Source organism: Lithobates pipiens, unplaced genomic scaffold (assembly GCF_037356315.1).
Source record: "Lithobates pipiens isolate NorthernLeopardFrog02 unplaced genomic scaffold, aLitPip1_a1.2 Scaffold_28, whole genome shotgun sequence".
In the NCBI taxonomy this organism is placed as follows: domain Eukaryota; kingdom Metazoa; phylum Chordata; class Amphibia; order Anura; family Ranidae; genus Lithobates; species Lithobates pipiens.
Window position 1 is genome coordinate 157,897,892 of NW_027507789.1, and position 24,176 is coordinate 157,922,067.

The 24,176-nt window shown below is 46.9% G+C and overlaps 1 protein-coding gene across 8 annotated transcripts in view; it reads left to right on the forward strand.

Annotated features, from left to right (window-relative positions):
- Window positions 1–24,176, forward strand: part of CALCOCO2 (calcium binding and coiled-coil domain 2) — a 209,473-nt gene that overhangs the window by 93,591 nt on the left and 91,706 nt on the right. For all 8 annotated transcript variants that reach the window (XM_077459788.1, XM_077459784.1, XM_077459780.1 and 5 more), the window contains 3 exons: window positions 9,250–9,320; window positions 12,441–12,525; window positions 22,077–22,156. In XM_077459788.1, coding sequence (XP_077315914.1) covers window positions 9,250–9,320; window positions 12,441–12,525; window positions 22,077–22,156 — 236 coding nt within the window. The remainder of the gene's footprint in view (window positions 1–9,249; window positions 9,321–12,440; window positions 12,526–22,076; window positions 22,157–24,176) is intronic.

Here is a 24,176-nt window from a genome sequence, read left to right on the forward strand (position 1 = left end):
CGCAGCCACTCTTGGTATTGGATCAGGAAGAGGAGGTAGCAACAAGCGCTACTCAGCAGTCTGACGCCAGTACCCAGATCAGCCCAAGGAGGAGGTTGGTCCCCGGTGTTGCTGCCTACTCTACTTATAGCGGTGGGGAAGGTGACGTTGATGATGACGTGTCTAGTGATGTCACGTGGGTGCCCACAAGAGAGGAAGAGGAGGGGAGTTCAGAGGGAGATATGGACCAGCAGATAGGGAGGAGAAGCAGCAATGACTTACATTGCACAGCAGGGACAAAGCAGACTGCAAATGTATCAGGAGCGAGTCATCGACCATGTACGGTCACATCTGGCGCTCCCAGGACACCGGCACATGGCTCCGCAGTGTGGGCTTTTTTTAACGTGTCCGCTGCTGACAATAGCGTTGCCATCTGCAATCTTTGCAGTCAACGCGTTAGTCGCGGTAAGCCCAATACTCACCTAGGGACGACCGCCTTAAGAAGGCACATGAGCAGCCATCACCGAGCCCAGTGGGAGCAACGGAACACACAAAGCCACACTGCAGGCTCTCACCGTCCAGCCTCGTCTTCTACTTCTCCTTCTCCTCTCTCCTCACAATTGTCCTCCACTCCACCTTCCATCACGCCAAGCTCACATTTTTCTGCAAAAAGGCAGGCTTCCGTGGGCCTAATGTTTGAGCGTAAAAAAATGATGACGCCGGATAACCCTCTTGCCCAACGGTTGGCGGCTGGCTTGTCAGAACTCATAGCCCGCCAACTACTGCCATATAAACTGGTGGACTCGGAGGCCTTTCGCAAATTTGTGGCCATTGGAACACCACAATGGAAGGTCCCAGGAAGGAAGTATTTCTCAGAGAAGGGCATCCCAGAGCTATATGGCCATGTTCAGCGGCAAGTGAATGTATCTCTGGCACACAGTGTCGGTGCCAAGATACATCTGACCACAGACACGTGGTCTAGCAAACACGGGCAGGGAAGGTATATCAGTTTTACTGCCCACTGGGTGAACCTTCTGACGGCCGTCAAGCATGTAACCCGTGGCACCCGTGTAGATTTGGTTTTACCGCCACGGATTGCATGCAGGCCTGACTCTTCTTCTCCTCCTCCTACTCCATCCTCCTCCCTCTCCTCCTCAGCTGCCTCCTCCTTTTCCGCTGCTAGCGTCTCTTCCACTGCACCGCCCAAGCTCCCCAGAACCTATTCCACATGCCAGGTGAGACGTTGCCATGCCGTGCTGCGTCTGTTGTGCCTGGAAGCAAAGAGCCACACTGGCCCGGCACTCCTTTCAGCTTTGCGTTCACAGGCAGATGAGTGGCTAACACCGCTCAATTTGACAGTTGGTAAAGTGGTGTGTGACAACGGTGCCAATCTGCTTAGCGCATTGAAACAGGGCAAAATCACGCACGTGCCGTGCATGGCACACGTCTTAAACTTGGTCGTGCAGCGATTCCTTGTCAAATACCCTGGGGTCCAGGACATCTTGCGGCAGGCAAGGAAAATCTCGGCCCATTTCAGAAGATCTTACACGGCCATGGCTCGCCTTGCTGACATTCAGCGGCGACACCATCTGCCGGTCAGACGTCTTATTTGCGATTGCCCGACGCGATGGAACTCAACCTTCTATATGCTTGATAGGCTGCTCCAGCAGAAACGTGCAGTTAACGTCTACCTGTATGAACTCTGCGAAAGAAACGGTTCTGGGGAGCTGGGTTTTTTTTCACCGCGCCAGTGGCTGCTCATGCGCGACACATGCAGACTTCTGCGGCCATTTGAGGAGATCACCAAACTGGTCAGTCGCAGCCATGGCGCCATCAGTGACATGGTACCTTATGCCTTCTTTCTGGAGCGTGCATTGCGTCGTGTCATTGATCAGGCTGTGGAGGAGCAGGAGCGGGAAGATGAGGAAGTCGCAATGCTGGATGAATTCCCAGGGGGGGCTACTCTATCTGAGACAAGTCAACAACAGGAGTCTGATGAGGAGTCAGAGGAGGATGGTGCCGGGGCGGATGAGCAGGAGCAAGAAGAGCATGCTTTAAACCTTTCTGGGATCCCTGTTGTGCGAGGATGGGGAGAGGAGAATGAAGAGGACGACATTATCCTGGATGATGAGCAGGAGCCAGGCCACCACACCGCTTCCACTTTAGTGCAAATGGGGGCCTTCATGCTCCAGTGTTTTAATAGGGACCCCCGTATAAAAAGCATGAGGGTCAAGGACCAGTACTGGGTGGCAACGTACTTAGACCCCCGGTACAAACACAAAATGGCGGAAATGTTACCGCCGTCGCAGAGGGCTGTCAGAATGCAGCACTTCCAGGCCTTGCTTCGAGAAATGCTGCATTCTGCTTTTGCGTGCGCTGGCAGAGGAGCAATTCCCACTCCCAGAGAAGGATTTGCGGGTACCAATCCAACAGCGCCTGCAAGAAGAGGCCGGTTTGAAGATGTGTTGGTGACTTCGGATATGAGGTCATTCTTTCAGCCGACCCATCGACAGGTGTCATCCGGATCCAGCATCAGGGAACGCCTAGACCGTCAGGTGTCCGACTACATTGGGTTAACGGCCGATGTGGACGCTCTGAGGAGTGATGAACCCCTAGACTACTGGGTGGGCAGGCTTGACCTCTGGCCAGAGCTTGCCCAATTTGCAATCGAACTGTTGGCTTGCCCCTCATCCAGTGTCCTGTCCGAAAGGACGTTCAGCGCAGCAGGGGGGATTGTGACCGATAAGCGTACTCGCCTAGCTCACCACAGTGTTAACTACCTCACATTTCTAAAAATGAATGAGGCATGGATCTCGGAGGAATTCAACACATGTGATCAGTAGACCATGTATATGTCTATAAACAATTTTTGGAATCAAGCACACAGACCTTCTTAATTCATTTGGCTCACTTCCCTGACCCAAAAAAGCACACCGTACTATATGCCCCTACCCTCCTCTTTGAAGAGGTTGAGCGGTGTCATATTTCTACTGGGGCTGCTTATTATGAGGGGTTCCCACCATCCCTGTGCTGTGCTGACTTCCTCCTGGGTGTTCTTATTATGAGGGGCTCCCACCATCCCTGTGCTGTGCTGACTTCCTCCTGGGGGTTCTTATTATGAGGGGATCACACCATCCCTGTGCTGTGCTGACTTCCTCCTGGGGCTGCTTACGGTGCTGCTGTCAGCGCTGTATGTCACGGAGCTGCTGTCAGCGCTGTATGTCACGGAGCTGCTGTCAGCGCTGTATGTCACGGAGCTGCTGTCAGCGCTGTATGTCACGGAGCTGCTGTCAGCGCTGTATGTCACGGAGCTGCTGTCAGCGCTGTATGTCACGGAGCTGCTGTCAGCGCTGTATGTCACGGAGCTGCTGTCAGCGCTGTATGTCACGGAGCTGCTGTCAGCGCTGTATGTCACGGAGCTGCTGTCAGCGCTGTATGTCACGGAGCTGCTGTCAGCGCTGTATGTCACGGTGCTGCTGTCAGCGCTGTATGTCACGGAGCTGCTGTCAGCGCTGTATGTCACGGAGCTGCTGTCAGTGCTGTATGTCACGGAGCTGCTGTCAGCGCTGTATGTCACGGAGCTGCTGTCAGCGCTGTATGTCACGGAGCTGCTGTCAGCGCTGTATGTCACGGTGCTGCTGTCAGCGCTGTATGTCACGGAGCTGCTGTCAGCGCTGTATGTCACGGAGCTGCTGTCAGCGCTGTATGTCACGGAGCTGCTGTCAGCGCTGTATGTCACGGAGCTGCTGTCAGCGCTGTATGTCACGGAGCTGCTGTCAGCGCTGTATGTCACGGAGCTGCTGTCAGCGCTGTATGTCACGGTGCTGCTGTCAGCGCTGTATGTCACGGAGCTGCTGTCAGCGCTGTATGTCACGGAGCTGCTGTCAGCGCTGTATGTCACGGAGCTGCTGTCAGCGCTGTATGTCACGGAGCTGCTGTCAGCGCTGTATGTCACGGTGCTGCTGTCAGCGCTGTATGTCACGGAGCTGCTGTCAGCGCTGTATGTCACGGAGCTGCTGTCAGTGCTGTATGTCACGGAGCTGCTGTCAGCGCTGTATGTCACGGAGCTGCTGTCAGCGCTGTATGTCACGGAGCTGCTGTCAGCGCTGTATGTCACGGTGCTGCTGTCAGCGCTGTATGTCACGGAGCTGCTGTCAGCGCTGTATGTCACGGAGCTGCTGTCAGCGCTGTATGTCACGGAGCTGCTGTCAGCGCTGTATGTCACGGAGCTGCTGTCAGCGCTGTATGTCACGGAGCTGCTGTCAGCGCTGTATGTCACGGTGCTGATGTCAGTGCTCTGTATTACGGTGCTGCTGTCAGTGCTCTGTATCTCCTGCACCCTCTTGTTTGCCTACCCTGGTCCCTGACCTTCCCTCTCCTCCATTGCCTTCATTAGCTCCATAGTCCTGAATTGTCAGAACAATTTCCCAAATAAAAAAAAAATGCTTGTAGTTATCGATCCCAAATTCACCTCATACATGTATTATGCTATTGTCCAGGTGGTGGGACTACGTGCTACCCCCTAATAATTACCCCGTGGCCGCAAATTCGACCTAAAGGTTTGCGAAATTCGCCTCCCATTGAAGTCAATGGAGCCCGCGGCGAACGGTCGTTTTCGCGAACGTTTGTGTCCGTTCGCGTTTCGCGTTCGCGAAACGTCCCGTCGGAAGTTCGTCCATCACTAAACTCCAACATGTTTCATACCAATTATTTTCCTCAGGGATAAGATACCATTCTGAAATATACATTTTTTACTATCCACATATTACAATTTATACATAATAGTTCAGCCATCATAATACATTAAGAAGAACGACTATATTTGTTGCATCAGTCCTATATAGAAAATTAAAGTCTGGATCCATGTAAATAGACTCCCAAGTCATCAAGACCCCCATAAGTGCATGCAAAGACCATCATTCATTATATTGCAAGCTGTTGAAGCATATAAAATAGTAATAAATGCTAATGTACCCCATTGAATTTATGTAGCATGTGATGTAATATATATGGTTCAAACCTTTTGAACTGAGGAAATAAATGTTGTTTTAATCTTACTTTTAGGTTAGAAGTTGTCATCAAAGTCCTAAAAAGAACAATTGTGGTTTTCTACATATAGTTAATAAGGACGGTGGCAACCACAACCAATGTCACACACAATAATTGTTTTTTTAATTTTGATTTGACATGTTTGAAAGTTTTTCTGGCTCTAGAAAAGTAGGGGGGGGGGGGGCTGCCATTACTGGCCCTCTTTAGAAACTGCTATTTGCCTGGCTGTTTCTAACTTCAGTATTTTGAGTCAAAGATCTAGGACAGTCATGTTGTAAATAAGTGTCAGGAAAGTTTCAAAATTCCATATCTTAAAGAGGAGTTCCAGCCGTTTTTGTGTTTATTAAAAGTCATCAGCTACAAAAAAGTGTAGCTGCTGAATTTTAACCACTTCCGGACCGCCGCATGACGATATACATCCTCACTTTGAAAAGGAATATCGTTGTTCTCACCCTGGTATCCTCTTCTTCAGCGGGCGGTCTGGTTTCCGATAATAGTGATCTCTGAGGCGGATTCGCCGCAAGATCACTTTTATTGGCGGCAGGAGAGGGCTCTCCAGTGCCCTCCGCCACTTAGTGGAGCCATCGGTAGTGGTGGAGGCGGTCGGATGGTTCTCCTTCCTGGGTATGGAGACAAGTGAGGGAAGATGGCCCCACCCATCTCCATACCATTGCAGGGCGGAAATGACGTCAAAACGTCAGTTCCGCCCATAGATCTTAAAGGGACTTTTTTTTATTATTGCATTTTAGTGCATTTTGCATTTTGACCCCAGATCTCACATTAACCACTTGCTTACTGGGCACTTAAACCCCCCTCAGTCCCAGACCAATTTTCAGCTTTCAGCGCTGATGCACTTTGAATGACAATTGCGCGGGCATACAACACTGTACCCAAATGAGATTTTTATCATTTTTTTCCCACAAATAGAGCTTTCTTTTGGTGGTATTTAATTACAGCTCGGAGTTTTATTTTTTGCTAAACAAACAAAAAAAAAATGCAAAAAAAAAAAAAAAAAATCATGTTTAATAGTTTGTTATAAAATTTTGCAAACGGGTCATTTTTCTCCTTCATTGAAGTGCGCTGATTAGGTGGCACTGATAGGCTGCACTGGTGGGCACTGATGGGCTGCATTGGTGGGCACTGATAGGCTGCATTGGTGGGCACTGATAGGCTGCACTGGTGGGCACTGATAGGCATAGTTAAGGCAGCACTAATAGGCACAGATAAGGCGGCACCAATGGGCACAGATAAGGCGGCACTGATGGGCAAATATGGGCACAGATAAGATGGCATGGATGGGTGGCACAGATGGGTGGCACGGATGGGTGGCACGGATGGGCACTGATAGGTACCACTGATAGATGGGACTGATGGGCACTGATAGGTGGCACTGATAGGTGGCTCTGATAGGTGGCACTGCTGGGCACTGATGGGCGGCACTGCTGGGCACTGGTAGATGACACTGATGGGCACGGATAAGTGGCACTGGGGTGCAGCACCTTTGAGGCAGATTGTGGGCACTGCTGGGTGGCACTGCTGGGTGGCACTGTGGGTGGCACTGCTGGGTGGCACTGACGGGGGGCACTTACTTTTTAGACATGTGGCACTGCAGGGGGCAGGTGGGCACTAGCAGGGCTGGCCGTGATCGGGACTGATGTCCCGATCACGGCCGCCGGTGATCGGCTTTTTTTTTTCTCCTCGCGCTGACAGCGCGAGGAGGAATAATAGCCGATTACCGGCTCCGTTATATCACATGATCAGCTGTCATTGGCTGACAGCTGATCACGTTATAAGGGGTCGGGATCGACCCCTTGCACGGATCGGATCTCATGGACTCGCCGATCACAGAGCGCGCCGGGCGCGCCCCTCAGGGGGCGCGCAGGCCGCTCGTGCACGGGACTACGTCAATAGACGTAGTCCCGGAAAAGGAGATCCGCGCTGTAGCCGTCATTTGGCTATAGTGCGGATCTCAAGTGGTTAAAGAGGTCCTGTCATGTTTTTTTTCTATTAGAGGGGATGTTTACATTCCTTGTAATAGGAATAAAAGTGACACAATCTTTCTTTTTTTTTTTTTTTAAAGAACAGTGTAAAAATAAAAAATAAAGATGTAAAATAAATAAGAAAAAGAAAAAAAACATTTTTTTAAACGTGACCTTTCCCGCCGAGCTTGCATGCAGAAGCGAACGCATATGTGAGTAGCGGCCACATATGAAAACGGTGTTCAAACCACACATGTGACGTATTGCCGCAATTGGTAGAGCGAGAGCAATAATTCTAGCCCTAGACCTCCTCTAACTCAAAACATGCAACCTGTAGAATTTTTTTAAACATCGCCTATGGAGATTTTTAAGGGTAAAAGTTTGTCTCCATTCCACAAGTGGGCGCAGTTTTGAAGTGTGACATGTTGGGTATCAATTTATTATCTTTCACAATATAAAAAAAAATGGGCTAATTTCACTGTTGTCTTTTTTTTTATTTAAAAAAGTGTATTTTTTCCCAAAAAAGTGCGCTTGTAAAGCCGCTGCGCAAGTACGGTGTGACAGAAAGCATTGCAATGGCCACCATTTTATTCTCTAGGGTGTTAGAAAAAATGTTATAATGTTTGGGGGTTCTAAGTAATTTTTTAGCAAAAATGTTTTTAACTTGTAAACAACAAATCTCAGAAAGAGGCTCGGTCCTTAACCGCTTAAGGACCGTCTCCTGCACATTTACGTCGGCAGAATGGCACGGCTGGGTACAATCACGTACCTGTACAGGGCTCTTTAAGTGCCCAGCCGTGGATCGCGAGCGCGCCGCTGGCGGTGCACTTGCGACCCGGTCCTGAGCTCCGTGACCGTGGCTGCGGGACCCGATCGCCGCTGGTGTCCCGCGATCGGGTCACAGAGCTGAAGAACGGGGAGAGGTAAGTGTAAACAAACCTCTCCCCGTGCTTCCTAGTGTAGCTGTCACTGATTGTCTGTTCCCTGTTTATAGGGAAAGACTATAAGTGACGTCACATGCAAAGCCACGCCCCAACAGTAAAAAAAATACACGTCACACTTGACCCCTCCCCGCCCCCTAGTGGTTAACTCCTTCACTGCCAGTGTCATTTACACAGGAATCAGTGCATTTAAATAGCACTGATTGCTCTATAAATGACAATGGTCCCAAAAATGTTGCAAAAATGTCTGATGTGTCCGCCATAATGTTGCAGTCACAATAAAAATCGGTGATCGCCACCATTACTAGTTAAAAAAAAAAAAAAAAATTAATAAAAATGCTATAAAACTATCTCCTATTTTGTAAACGCTATAATTTTTGCGCAAACCAATCAATAATCGCTAATTGCAATTTTTTTACCAAAAATATGTAGAAGAATACGTATCGGCCTAAACTGAGGAAAAAACATTTTTTTTATATATTTTTTGGGGATATTTATTATAGCAAAAAGTAAAAAATATAGCATTTTTTTTCAAAATTGTCGCTCTATTTTTGTTTATAGCGCAAAAAATAAAAACCGCAGGGGTGATAAAATATCACCAAAAGAAAGCTCTATTTGTGGGAAAAAAAGGACGCCAATTTTGTTTGGGAGCCACGTCGCGTGACCACGCAAGTGTCAGTTAAAGCGACGCAGTGCCGAATCGCAAAAAGGGGCCTGGTCCTTTGGCTGCAAATTGGTCCGGGGCTTAAGTGGTTAAGTGGTTAATAAACACACACTTACCTGTCCCAGGATACAGCGATGCGACCACCCAAACCCCCAGCTCTCTCCTTCATCTCTTCCCGGTGCTGGCATTTTGAAGTGTGGGCACCCGGCTGCGACAGCTTGCGGTATCACAGCCGGGTGCGCACTGCATGAATCGTGCCACGCCTCCTCAATGGTCGGGCAATCTTCTGGGACCTGTGACATGTCCCAGAATATTGCAAGGAGGGAGGGGGGAGGAACTTCTGCTCGAGCTGTCTAGGTGGCCCGAACGGAAGTGGGAGCTGGGTACCTGTCAAAACTAGGTACCTGCCACCCCCAATAAAAAAATGACATGTGGCATCTAAGGGGGAAAGGAGTATTTAAAGCAGAACTTCCACTTTTGGGTGGAACTCTGCTTTAACATATTTGTTCCAGGTCACAGATTTAGAAAGCACTGAAGCCAAAGTATATGCATGACAGCCAAGAAATGAGCATGTTATAAAGCCACACATTATCAGTGTCTAAAAATCTAATAAAGGAATGCATCTGTCTTTTATCAGGTTATGCTATGCCAAGTGAAGAACCTTGAAGAGGAAAAAGAGGCGTTGAGGAGAAACATCCCAGAATTAGAGTATGTATACATAAATGATGGCTCTTTGCATATTTTGCATACTACTTAATTTTGTTTACTCAGAGCTTCAACATTGTACAGACTATACGGCATTATACAATTACTTAATATCTCATACACGTAAATATATATAGTCTTATGTTCAATAAACTTGCACCTCACCAACTGCATTTGTTGTGATTGAAGACATTTTCCATCACTTCCTGTTTGGTCACAGAGACAGGAGGGGAGGAGAAATGTCTTTAATTGTCATTGGTGCCAGTGTTGTCGATATGGGATGCTCTGTAGATATGGGATGCTCCCAAACTGCGCATGCGCGTGAAACATACAATCTTCCAGTATGCGCTCCACTTTGGTTCCGAGTTCCACTCACTTTGCAACAGGTGTTCTGTTGATATGATACACTCGCTCTCGAATAGCGCATGCATATTTAAAGAAAAGCCACTCAATCTCGAATTGAGAATGTTCAAGCAAGAGTATGGAATCCATAACGCAAGATTGTATGTCTCACACGCATGTCTCACACGCAAAGTGAAGCTTCACCTCATTTACTAAGCTCTGGAGCAACTGCACTTGCAAACTGAACAGTCAATTTGCCTTTAATAAATCCACCCAAAAAGCTGGCTGCTGCATGGGACACAGGGCGGCTGCCAGTTGTCTCCCCCCCTGGCTCCCGCCTTTCTCCTCTCAGCGCGGGGAGCAGTGACAACGGGGACCACAGTGGCTGTGTTGTAAGAATCTGTGGGCCCCCCCCCCTGCTCGGAGCAGCGTCACAGAAGGAGACCTGGCCAGCCATCCCAGAGGAAGAGTGCAGCTTTGGGCTTGTGTGTTTCCTCCCACCCGCTGCTCACTCTGTTTCCTCCCCCCTTCTCCTAGGGACCAGTCAGGGAGGAGGACAAATGGATTATGGGATATGTAGTCCCAGAGCACAGGCGGCCCCATTTATTCTGATTGGTGGCGGACTACAGGGTCCAGATTGCAGTACTGGATGAAAGAGAGAACAAGGAGCCCGGGAAAAGGCTCTGGGAGGAGAGTGCTGGGGGGGGAGAGAGAGTGAAGGAGAGCATGACAGAGGATAGGGCGGAGGAGAGAATGACTGTGCCCAAGATTGTCAGCCATAGAAAGAGAGTCTGAGTCAGCAGAAACCCACAGCCATGGGGGGGGGGGGATCTTGTGAGTCTGCAGAGTGTTATCGGGGTCAGGGTTGTGAGAGGACGAAGCGTGGGGTGTCATTTCCAGAGACGGAGGGAGGCCACACCATTGGAAGCTACTACAGCATGGGAAAGCAGATAGCCCTGAGCCTCTGCAGGGATCCCCAAGGGGAGTGGAGGCTCTCTGGGAACCCTGATGTAAGTGGGGTGCTCTCTGGGGATCCTGATGGAAGGGGGAGGCCCTCTGGGGACCCTGGTTTTAAGGGGAAGGCTATCTGGGGACCTTGGTTTAAGGGGTGTTTCCCTGGGGACCATGATGTAAGGGGGAGGCTCTCTGGGAACCCTGATGTAAGTGGGGGGGTCTCTGGGGACCCTGATGCAAGTGGGGGCTCTCTGGGAACCCTGATGTAAGTGGGGGGGTCTCTGGGGACCCTGATGTAAGGAGGCTCACTGGGGACCCTGATATAAGGAGGACTTTCTGGGGACCCTGATGTAAGTGGGGGGCTCTCTAGGAATATATATACACACACACACACACACACACACGTATATTACTGTATATACATGTGTATGCCCGCCCAAACATATGACTTTCTTTACTACGCTGCCATGGGCTCTAGCCCCAGATCTTTTGTAGACCAGGCAACGCTCCTGGTCATTGCCATGCTGCCTGCCAGAGTCGCCCCAAGCAACCTAAGCGAGCAGACGCCTGATTGGAGGGGCAACTAACACTGTGTTACCGGGACTGGCGAGCGGGCCTTGCAGCCACTACTTACCACTGCTAGGGAATAAGCCACTAGGAGCTACATAACCAGTGACCCCATAGCTCTAATACTGCCTGCAGGCCTTATTGATGGCAGCAAAATGTGCCAATGAGCTCCAACGAAACTTAGTACTAAGGACTGCCCCTAATTGTAACCAGCTTAAAGCTCTAGCCGCTGGCCAGTTAAGGAGGTACCCCGCCTCTGTTCATTCATTTGAGTGCACTCAGAACCAGTATAGAGCTGCTATCATTCTGAATGCATTTACAGTAGAGTTATCATACATTGTTCATTGCTGATTTGCTAATTGATAAATTGATTTAAGCTAATGATATAGATTTACTGTTTTCCCCTGATATGTGCTTAGTTCTGTTTAAATTGCCATTTATGCTAATCTGCGTTAAAGTGTTCCTGAACCCAGGACCCTGCATTCACTATATCTGGTCTCCCACAGTAGACAGAACATGAAAATGCAATTATTTTAGTAAATATAAACTGTTAAATACCTTTTCTCATCAGTATATACAGTAGCAGTCATGTGATTTCTGTCAGTATCTGGTTAAAGCTTGAAGGAGGAGATTTCATTCTGCACTGACTGTCCTATGAGGATGCAGGACCTCTGACCCTCTGTCTGCACAGTGCTGATTGGCCCTGTGCTGATAACATGCACCCTCCAAAGAAAAAAAAAACAACTCTCTAGAAATACACACCAAACTGAGCATGTGCAGCTTGTCCCCTGGCTCTGTATTATCAGGAAATATATTGGGACAGTGGAAGGAGGAGAGGATCAGAGAAGACAGGATCTAACAGCTTTTTTTACTGAATATAGGCCAGGATCAGCTGGTCAAGCAGAAACTGGTTGAACGTCCTGCTTCTGTCAAAGAGGCATGACCGAAAAAGATCTGCCTATCAGCTCCCGTTCAGCACTCTCAGCAAGTGGCTGAGAGTGCTGACCGATGTGTTCTGGCGGGGGGTGTCAGAACACAATAGCTCAGCATAGAGATTGTTGTACTAACATCTGATAGTTAGTACAGTGGTTCCTCTAGCGTGCCTCAAATTTTGTTTTTGTTCAGCCCGCTGGGTTGAATGAAAAAATAATATTGTGTACCAGGCTTTAGTGTGTATGTACAGATTTTGCACTCATACACTATACACTAATATTACCATGCATCATGCTTTTATTATTTTTTATTCTTTTCCTGGTACAGGTGTAAAGTGCATGATTTAGAAACAGAATTAGAGCAACAGGACATGGAACTGAAAAACCTTAAGGCTGAAAATAAACAGTTACAGGTGAGTTTCCAACATCTGAGTTTAGATTTTGTTTCTGTTAACTCTCCCTTATGCCGCGTACACACGTAGCCAACTATCCGGCTGACTTAGTCTGACGGACTTCCCGCCGGACTGTCCGCCGGACTTTCCGAACGAGCTACTTGCCCACACACGGCACTTTTTCAGTGGACTAATATGGCGTACTAAGTCCGCCGGACTATCCGCTGTACTTTTGAAATGAACGGACTCGCCCACACACGGGGAGGAAAGTCCGCTCTTTTTGAGCACGTCTCCAGGTAGCCGGGGCCAGCGAAGCAGGCGTCGCTTGCCCCGTCACCTGGTATGGACTTGAAGAGGAGCCCCTATGCCGAAAAATCGGCGTGGGGGTCCCCCCCTAGGTCCACATCAGACCCTTGTCCGAACACGCTACCCGGCCGGCCAGGAAAGGGGGTGGGGACGAGCGAGCTGCCCCCCCCCTCCTGAGCCGTGCCAGGCCGTGTGCCCTCAACATGAAGGGGTGCCTTGGGGAAGGGGGGGCCGCGCGGCCCCCCACCCCAAAGCACCTTGTCCCCATGTTAATGAGGACAAGGGCCTCTTCCCGACAACCCTGGCCGTTGGTTGTCGGGGTCTGTGGGCGGGGGGCTTATCGGAATCTGGGAGCCCCCTTTAATAAGGGGACCCCCAGATACCGGCCCCCTACCCTATGTGAATGAGTATGGGGTACAATGTACCCCTACCCATTCACCTGTAAAAAAAAAAGTAAAAAAAAAAACACAACACACAAGGGTTAAAATAGTTTATTGCACAGCTCCGGGGGTCTTCCGTCTTGGGGGGTCTTCTCGCCGGACTCCTCCACTATCTTCTGCTTGCTCTTTTACTAGCGGAGGAGCCCGGCTTTCTTCTTCGCCGCCGCCCTCTTCTTACGACTTCGGGGGTCTTGTCCCCCTCTTCGGGGGTCCTGTCCCCCTCTTCGGTTCTTCTTGCCGGGCCACCCCGGCAAGATGAACCATGAAGAACTATGTGAATGGGTAGGGGTACATTGTACCTTATACTCATTCACATAGGGTGGGGGGCCGGTATCCGGGGCCCCCCTTATTAAAGGGGGCTCACGGATTCCGATAAGCCCCCCGCCCGCAGACCCCGACAACCAACGCCAGGGTTGTCGGGAAGAGGTCCTTGTCCTCATCAACATGGGGACAAGGTGCTTTGGGGTGGGGGGGCCGCGCGGCCCCCCCTTCCCCAAGGCACCCCCCCATGTTGAGGGCACACGGCCTGGCACGGCTCAGGAGGGGGGGTGCTCGCTCGTCCCCACCCCCTTTCCTGGCTTGCCGGGTAGCATGCTCGGACAAGGGTCTGATGTGGACCTAGGGGGGGACCCCCACGCTGATTTTTCGGCGTAAGGGGTTCCCCTTTAAGTCCATACCAGGTGACGGGGCCAGCGACGCCTCCTTTGCTGGCCCCGGCTACCTGGAGACGCGCTCAAAATGAGCGGACTTTTCTCCGCGCTGCAAAAGTCCACTCAATTCAAAAGAACGGCGGACTAGCACACACAAGGCCGTACTGTCCGCTGAAAAGCGAGTCCGGCGGACAGATTGGAGTGCAAAAATACTTTCTTAGTCCGCCGGACTTTTGGGTAAAAAAAAGTCCACCGGAGGCTACACACAGGCGGATTGTCCGGCGGACTTGAGTTTGCCGGACTTGTGTGTATGCGGCATTAGGCCACATTCACTCCTGCAAATGGACCCGACACCAATTAATGAGAGATCCCCAATAGGGGATTCCAAGGATTGGCTGTGGGGAGCAGGCCCAGTGAAGGCAAGGGCAGGCTGCCAGCATCCACAGCTAATCGCGGCCCCTCGCATTTAATCACTCATGCAGCCATCACCTGTAAGTTATTGGCCCTGGATGCAGACAGTCTGCGTTTTCTGCGGTTCTTGTAATCAGTGCTGGCCTGCTGGGCCCATTTGGGCCCAGTGTGAATGTGGCCTTAACCGCTTCCCGCCCGGCCTATAGCAGCATGACGGCCGGGTGGTGGTTCTGTTATCCTGACTGGACGTCATATGACGTCTTTCAGGATAACATGCCGGAGCGTGCCCGCCTGCGGGGGCGTATAGAGTGGCGATCGGTGGTGCAGTGTGTCAGTCTGACACGCCGCATACCCGATTGTGGTAAGGAGCCTCTGACAGAGGCTCCTTACCATGTGATTAGCTGTGACCAGTGGCGGCTGGTGCTCAAAATTTTTGGGGGGGCGCAAACAAATTAAAAAATTCAAAAAAAAAAAAACATCAATTGCAGCCTCACTGTGCCCATCAAACGCAGCCACTGTAACTGTGCCCATCAAACGGTGCCACTGTGCCCATCAAACGGTGCCACTGTGCCATCAAACGCAGCCACTGTGCCATCAAACGCAGCCACTGTGCCATCAAACGCAGCCACTGTGCCGCTCAGTTCCAGCCACTGTCCCATCAAACACAGCCACTGTGCACATCAAACGCTGCCACTGTTCCATCCAATGTTGCCACTGTGCCATCAAATGCTCCCAGTGCTGCCACTGTGCCATAAAATGCTCCCACTGTGCCATCCAATGCTGTCACTGTGCCATCAAATGCTCCCAATAATGCCACTGTGCCATCAAATGTTCCCACTGTGCCATCAAATGCTCCCACTGTGGCATCAAATGCTCCCACTGTGCCATCAAATGCTGCCACTGTCCCATCCAATGCTCCCAATGCTGCCACTGTGCCATCAAATGCTCCCACTGTGCCATCAAATGCTCCCACTGTGCCATCCAATGCTGCCACTGTCCCATCCAATGCTTCCAATGCTGCCACTATGACATCAAATACTCCCAATGCTGCCACTGTGCCATCCAATGCTGCCACTGTGCCATCCAATGCTGCCAATGTGATCCCCCTTCGCTCCTGCCCGCTCGCCATCTGCTGGGCACTTACCCTGTCTCGGCGGGGCAGTGGGTGACGGCGAGCATTGTCTTCCATGCGTCTTCTCCCCTCCATGTGTCTTCTCCCGTCCTCCTCATCCAATCACAGCGCCTGACGTTTCAGCCACTCAGGTGACCAGTAACAGACCCGGCCATCTGATTGGCTGAGAGGCGGGTGCCATAAACGGCTTTGCCATAAACGGCTTTCCTCGGTTCACACTGACAGGGGGAGACGATCGACAGCTCTCTCTGTCAGAGTGGGTGTCAGCACATTGATCATCAGCGCAGCCCCCTTGAGAGGTGCCCACCACAGCTGCAAATCCATGCCCATAAGCTGCCAGTCAGTGCCCACCACAGTGCCAATCAGGGGCCATCACAGTGCCCATCAGTAACACCTTTCAGAACCTCATCACCAGTGCTGTCCATCAGTGCCATCTATTAGTGTCCATCAGTGCCACTTGTCAGTGCCAATTGGTGCTGCCTATCAGTGCACATCAGTGTCGCCTGTCAGTGCCCATCAGTGCCCCCTATAATTTCCCATCAGTGCCCCCTATAATTGCCTATCAGTGCCCCCTATCAGTGCCTATCAGTGCCCTCTATCAGTGCCCATCAGTGCCACCTATCAGTGCCCATCAATTCTACATATTAGTGCCTCCTTATCAGTGCAGCCTCATCAGTGAAGGAGAAAACAAAATTGTATAACAGAAACAAAGAAAAAAATTCCAAAAATGTTGGTCTTTTTTATTTTGTCTAGCAAAAAAATTAAAACCCCAGAGGTGATCAAATACCACCAAAAAAAAGCTCCATTTGTGGGAAGAAAATTATAAAAATAAAGTTTGGTTTGAGTGTTGCATGACCGAGCAATTGTCATTCAAAGTGCGACAGCGCCGAAAGCTGAAAATTGTCCTGGGCAGGAATGGGGGAAAGTGCCCGGTATTGAAGTGGTTAAAGTGTATGTACTGTAAAGCCTAACAATGATTTTTTCTTATTTGCTACCTTTTGATGTTATTCATACTATATTGAAAGCATTTTGTTATATCTGTGTGATAAGAGCAACAAAATACCTGTTTATCCTGCCAGAAATTCACAGCTGTCATGTGCACTTTGCACTTTTTTTACCCTGGAGAATAAAATGGTGGTGGATACAATTTTTTATGTTGTACAATATTTGTGAAGTTATTTATCAAAAGCATATTTTCAGGAAAAAATACACTAAAATTATTTCTAGTGCACACAAACACAAAACCCAATTTTTCAGTAAAATATAAAAGAAGGGGTTGCATCAAAAGAGATACCAAACATGTTGGGCTATAAAATTGTACACCTGTAGAATTGCAAAAAACTACGGTATTCAAAATTCTCCATAGGTGACTCTTTAAAGCCTTCACAGGTTATAAGTTTAGAGTTAACCATGAATTATGGCAATAGAATTATTACTTTTACTCCAATGTTAGTGACCATAACTCGTATGTGCGGCGCAATTTATGTTTATATACACATGCTTGTCCTATGCTGCGCTTTTCAAGTTGGGTGTGTGATGGGGTGAACATTTCAATGTATTCTATATATTTACATTTTTTCTTTATCTATCACAAGGATTCTAACCATTTGCAGGTGACCGGTATTCTTTATGGAAACAGCTGGGTTAATTTACTAAATGCAAATAGACTGTGCACTTTGCAGTTGCACACTGCAAGATCAGTTGCTCCATCAATGTAATTGATGGGAAGCTCTGCTGAATTCTATCATCCAATCACATGCAAGCAAAAATTTTATTATTTTTTTATTTTCCTTGTATGTGATTGGTTATTCTTTGCAAAGTGAAGCTTTACCTTATTTACTAAGCTCTGGAGAAAGTGCAGAGTGCACAGTCTTTTTGCCTTTAGTAAATCAACTCCTATGTGTCCCCTGCCCTCCAATACAGCTATTCAAAAACAGATTGTGTTTGAATAGCTGTATCCTCTGGCTACATTCGCCAAGGAATGACAGCTGTGATCCTGGAAGTGACATAATACACACAGCTTCCGGGTTCATTAGTTGCAGGACAGATCAAGGAATTGATGTTCCCTCTTGTTTTTATTGGGAAGCTATTTGCTGTGGTCCTGGGGTCCTTGGAGGAACAGTAATGCCCAGAAACCACCACAGGTGATGCCAACAGGAGGTGTGCTTTTTGAGAGCTCCATAAAAGTGATCAGGCATTTTTAGAGCCGCCTGATCACTTTTTTCAGAAAGCCCTTTGCTGGCTCTTAAAGTCAGTACCAAGATCTCAGCTTGATTGAAAACGGCATTAAACCCAATTTATTATATTCTATTATATATTATATTGAAGCTTACCAAATCTCAGATGTGAATACTGCATTCGTTTTCTTTTTTAGGCTTTCTTTCCCTTTTTTTCACCTGGTGATACAGCCAGTAAAGTTTGTTGTTTTTTAACACAGCAAGCTCTCTTGCAGATGTAACAGTTAGAGGATTGAGTCAAACCATTTATTACTGACAGGGGTGTTTACTATGATCAGCTTATACAGTTGTACTCACCAGTTTACATACCCTGTCAGAATTTATGATTTCTTGGCCATTTTTCAGAGAATATGAATGATAACGCAAAAAAAAAAAAAAAATATCCTTTCACTCTTTTTAAATCATAATGACAACAGAAACTGCCCAAATGACCCTGATCAAAAGCCCAATTCTTAATACCACGTATTGCCCCCTCACATCAATGACAGCTTGAAGTCTTTTGTGGTATTTGTGGATGAGGCTCTTTATCTTCTCAGATGGTAAAGCTGCTCATTCCTCTTGGCAAAAACCCTCCAGTTCCTGTAAATTCTTGGGCTGTCTTGCATAAACTGCATGTTTGAGATCTCCCCAGAGTGGCTCAATGATATTGAGGTCAGGAGTCTGAGATGGCCACTCCAGAACATTCACTTTATTCTGCTGTAATCAATGACAGATCGATTTGGCCTTGTGTTTTGGATCATTGTCATGTTGGAATGTCCAAGTACGTCCCATGCACAACTTCCTGGCTGATGAATGCAAATGTTCCTCCAGTATTTTTTGATAACATACTGCATTCATCTTGCCATCAATTTTAACCAAATTTCCTGTGCCTTTTGTAGCTCACACATCTTCAAAACTTCAGCGATCCACCTCCGTGTTTCACAGTAGGAATGATGTACCTTTCATCATAGGCCTTGTTGACTCCTCTCCAAATGTAGTGTTTATGGTTGTGGCCAAAAAGCTCAATTTTGGTCTCATCACCCCAAATAACTTTGTGCCAGAATGTTTGAGGCTAGTCTCTGTGCTGTTTGGCGTATTGTAAGTGGGATACTTTGTGACATTTGAGTAGTAATGGCTTTCATCTGGAGACTCGACCATGCAGCCCATCTTTCTTCAAGTGCCTCCTTATTGTACATCTTGAAACAGCCACACCACATGTTTTCAGAGTCTTGTATTTCACCTGAAGTTATTTGTGGGTTTTTCTTTGCATCCCAAACAATTTTCCTGGCAGATGTGGCTGAAATTTTAGTTGGTCTACCTGACCGTGGTTTGGTTTCAACAGAACCTCTCATTTTCCACTTCTTGATTAAAGTTTGAACATTACTGATTGGCATTCTCAATTCCTTGGATATCTTTTTTATCCCTTTCCTCGTTTATACAGTTCAACTACCTTTTCCCGCAGATCCTTTGACAATTCTTTTGCTTTCCCCATGATTCAAAATCCAGAAACGTCAGCACAGCACTGGATGAAAGATGTAAGGATCTGTCAGGAGTCCAGAAACTCATTGACCTTTTATACACACACATTGATTACAAGCAAACAGATGACAGGTGAGGATGGTTACCTTTAATAGCCATTCAAATCCTTTTGTGTCAACTTGTATGCATGTTATCAGGCCAAAATCACCAGGGTATGTAAACTTTTGATCAGGGTCATTTGGGTAGTTTCTGTTGTGATTATGATTTAAAAAGAGTAATCAGTTGATTGATAATAAATGGCTTCAGCCAAACACTAACCATGAGTGAACGAAATGTTTTTGTGTTATTCATATTCTCTGAAAAATAGCCAAGAAATTATAAATTCTGCCAGGGTATGTAAACTTATGAGCACAACTGTATTTAATCATGTAAAACCTTTATCCCAAAATGGAAAAAACTGTTGCTGTAACTGCTTATAAAGTATTAGCTGGGGTTTGGCTTTAATTTGTTAGTGTATCTAAATCTGGTAGTACATCTTATGCCGTGAACACACGACCAGACTTTTCGTCAGAAAAGATTGTGTGTGGGCTTCATCGGACCTTTTTCTTTAGAAAAATCTGACGGACTTTAGAAATAGAACATGTTTCAAATCTTTCCGCCGGAACCAGTTCCTATCGAGAAAACCACTCGTCTGTATGCAGGTCCCATGGACCAACAACGATGCAAGGGCAGCTATTGGCTACTGGCTATTGAACTTCCTTTTTCTAGTCCCATCATACGTCATTGCGTGAAACGATCTGAATTTGGTGTGATCATGTGTAGGCAAGTCCATTTCAGTGGAACTCTGTCGAAAAGTCAGTCAAAAAGTCCGTCAGGCTTCATTTCGACGGAAAGTCCGGTCATGTGTATGCGGCATAACACACCCCCCCCCCCCCCCTGGACTGACAATGCTACCGGCCAAAGATGCTCTCTGCGCTCTTTCATCTAGAATGGGAGCACTCAAATACAGGAGGTGTGTTATTGGCCAAATAGCCAGATGAAAAGAGGGAAAAAAGTCTAAAAAAAGATAACGAATGCAGCCACCACATATAATGATTGGTAAGCTGAAATATAATACATTTTATGTTTTGGGTTAATTTCAAGACCGCCTAACTGGAAATATATTTAATGGTTCTGAAGTGGAATACCTGTGTTTTCAGCAGCCGCTGTTCTTTTCGATAAAAGTGAGCCAATCGGCTGATTAGTCGCTACGTTACTTTTAGAAGTGGTGGGATGGGTCGTCCCGTCCCACTGCTTTCCAGTGGTTCTCGGGCTTACCTGGTTCATTGGGAAGCCCAGAAACCGATCTGGCGGTTGCGGCAGCTGGTCATAGAGATTAGCAGAGGAAAGATGGCCTCTGCTCAACTCTGTGACCTGGGAGGCTGGGAGCGACACCATGACATCACTTCTGTTTCACAGCCAATGTAAACAACCCCTTTTTTTTGTTTGGAAAGCATTAGGTCAATGTTTTTTTTTTCTGATCTAGTGCTTTCCATTGTAGAGGAGAGATGTGGGTTCTTATTGTTACAAGAAATGGATGTTTCCATTACTTGTGACATCAAATGTGATAAATTTTTTTTTAAAGGGATAGTGTAAAATAAGTAACAAAATAAACAATAATAAATACATTTTAACGCACCCCTGTCCCCCCATGCTCGTGCACAGTGGTGAATGCATACGTAAGTCACGCCTGCATATGTTAACGGTGTTCATACCACATTAAGAGTGCACAATTTTAAAGCATGACATATTAGGTATCTATTTACTTGGCATAATCTTTCATATTTTACAAAAATATGATGTCGCCCCAGTCGGGTGCGCAAACGAAGGCATGATGTGCCCCTGGGACAATGCGCAAGCCCAGATCTCGGTAAAGAGCTGAATACGTGGCTCTTTACCCATATGATCAGCTGTGTCCAATAACAGCTGATCATATGTAAACAAGGAAATGCTTTGTTTACATAAGTTTACTCCTTGCCTCACGCTGACAGAGTGTTGAGGAGAGCCAATCAGCGGCATCTCCTCACAGGGGAAACCTGTGTATGTAATCAGTGCCCTGATTATCAGTGCAGCCCCAACAGTGCCAAGCAGTGCTGCCACAATGTGACCAGACAGAAGTGATACCAATCTGTGCCCATCAGTGATGCCAGTTTGTGCCCAGCAGTGATGCCAATCAGTGCCCATCAATGATGCAAGTCAGTGGTGCCCATCAGTGCTGCCCATTAGTGCCCAACACCGCCGCCTATCAGTGCTGCATATCAGTGCCCATCAGTGTTGCATATTAGTGCCTCCTCATCAGAGCCACCTCATCAGTGCCCTTCAGTGCTGTCTTGTCAGTGCCCATCAGTGCTGCCTCATCAGCGCACATCAGTGAAGGAGAAAATTTACTTATTTACAAAATTCTGACAGAAACGAAGAAAAACATTTTTTTTTACATTGTTTTTGTTTATTTAGCAAAAAATAAAAGCTCCAGTTGTGATTAAATACCACCAAAAGAAACCTCTATTTTTGTGAAGAAAATTATAAAAGTTTAATTTGAGTACAGTGTTGGATGACCGCGCAGTGAAAGCGGAAAGCTGAAAATTGGGCTGGTAAAAATGCCCAGTATTTGTGCATTTGAAAAAAACACTGAGCAAATACCGTGTGACATAAAATATTGCAACGCCTGCCATTTTATTCACTATGGCCTCTGCTTAAAAAAAAAATTTTTTTATAATGTTTGAGTAGATTTCTAGAACAGATTTTTTTAATGTAGGAGAGAAGTGTCAGAATAGGCCTGGTCCTTACCACTTTACCCGCTTGTGTTCATGTCAGTTATAAATGTACCTTAGTTGACAAGTAGCTCATTGAAGTCACACATTATCAGCATCTAAAGTAATGTATTTGTCCAATTAATCAGGATCTGCAAATCAAAGTGGAGAACCTTGAATCGGAAAAAGAGTCGTGGTTGAGAAAGAACCAAGAATCAGAGGTGCTATTGTATGTATACGTAAATGATGGCTCTTTGCATATATTGCATACTACTGAATTCTGTTTTCTTAATGTGGCATAGTTAGTCTGGTTGAAAAATGACACAAAACTATCTAGTTCAACCAATAAAGGGTGGCAAAAACCATACAATCCCATATACACAATCCTTTACTCACATTTGATCCAGAGGAAGGCAAAAACCCCAGCAAAGCAGGATCCAATCTGCTACAGCAGGGGAAAAAATTCCTCCCTGATCCCCCAAGAGGCGATAGGATTTTCCCCGGATCAACTTTACCTATAAATGTCAGTATCCAGTTATAATATATTATCCCCTCGATAAATATGGACAGTTTTATTCTCAATAAACTTGCAACTTGCCAATTGCATTTATTTATGAGGGTACTTCTACTATTCTACAATTTTGCTGTCTCTGTCCTGATTAGGAAGATGAAAAAAGGTAACAGCGCTCTCTGCAGGGACAACTCAATCCATACACCAGGTCCACTCACAGGTGCTGAGCCTCGATGTATCTTAACACACTCCAATGCAACAGTAGTAAGAAGAGCCGGCAAAACTGTAATCCTTGTGTCGTTTATTGGTACATCAGAGTGACAGTAAAACAATAAACTGACGCTTTTCCGCTATTGCCGAAACGCGTCAGTTTATTGTTTTATTGTTACTACTTATTAACTACTACTGAATAAGACAGAAGAGAAATCTCTTTAATGAAGATACAAAAAGCAAATAATACTTAGATGTTCTTACCTTCCCCCAGAGTACTAGAAGAGTGCTTTTATTGCCTGTGACTTCCATGGTAAAGTCTGACAAAGGCTTAAACAATTTGCACTCTATCCAAATCTATAGCAACACATTTTGGGTAAAGTGGTTGTAAACCTTGGACATGGAATATGAACAAAGCACACACCTCTATCATGTATACTTGTCTCAATCCAGAGCACTAAGTGTAATTTCTGTCTATTGCTTTGTTCCTCTGCTATCAGCATAAGTCACTTCCTGACACCAAGAAATAAAGGTGAGAGGGGAGGGAGCTCCCGCACACACCCTGTGATTGATAGCCTTAGCTCTGTTCCTTTGTGCTGTGTGAAAGGGGGTGGGGGGTGTCTCTTCCCTCCAATCAGCTATCAGTGCTGTCCTCACTGAGCTATGCAGAGTGCAATTTCAGCTCTCTGCCCCCTGCTTTCTGAAAGCTCAGAAAAGCTTTATAAATTCTGGACTTTGAACGATTGTAGAGAAGAGAAGATTGCAGATAGACAGGTACAACTTATGTAGGAGGATTTGTTTTATCCCTGTGTATCGCCTGAGGCCAGTCACCTCACTAAGTATATGTAAGGATTTATGACCACTTGTATCTTTCTATGTGATCCCGGTCATGCTGACTATTGCCAAGAGATGACAAGTGCAGCCTTTCTCCACATGAAAATCGAATATAGTCTGTTCTATCAGCAATCTTTGCAAATCACACACGTGATTCATCAAACATGTACAAATTAACAGAGTATCAGAATTTAATCAAGCCTCTTACTAGATGGTTGTGATCTACAATTACAGAGATCAAGCATACATACAGTATATATAAGTAATAGATCCCTCCGGGTGTCTCTATATAGAATCAGTATAGTCCACTGGGTTTCAACATGTAATATACACCAATACCATCGCCACAACCTTGGATCCAACTAAGATAGCCGCCATAGAGGAAAAAGGACATAGGCCGCACATAGCGTGAATACTGCTAGTACACATTAATTGTTTAAAACAAAACACCACAAGTTACTCACATGGATCAGGAGGATCAAAAGCATTCAAGCAGCATGGAGCCCTGCCGACAACTGGGCAACAGGGGGGCGTGTGACATCATGTGTTCGTGGCCCCATCCAACGCGTTTCGCATCACAGAGCATCATCAGGGGAACAGGAGCATAAATGTGCAATGACAAAGACCAGAGTTATAGCCACTTACAGCCCTGGAAGAATTTACCCCCTTTCTGACCAGAGCACTTTTTGCAATT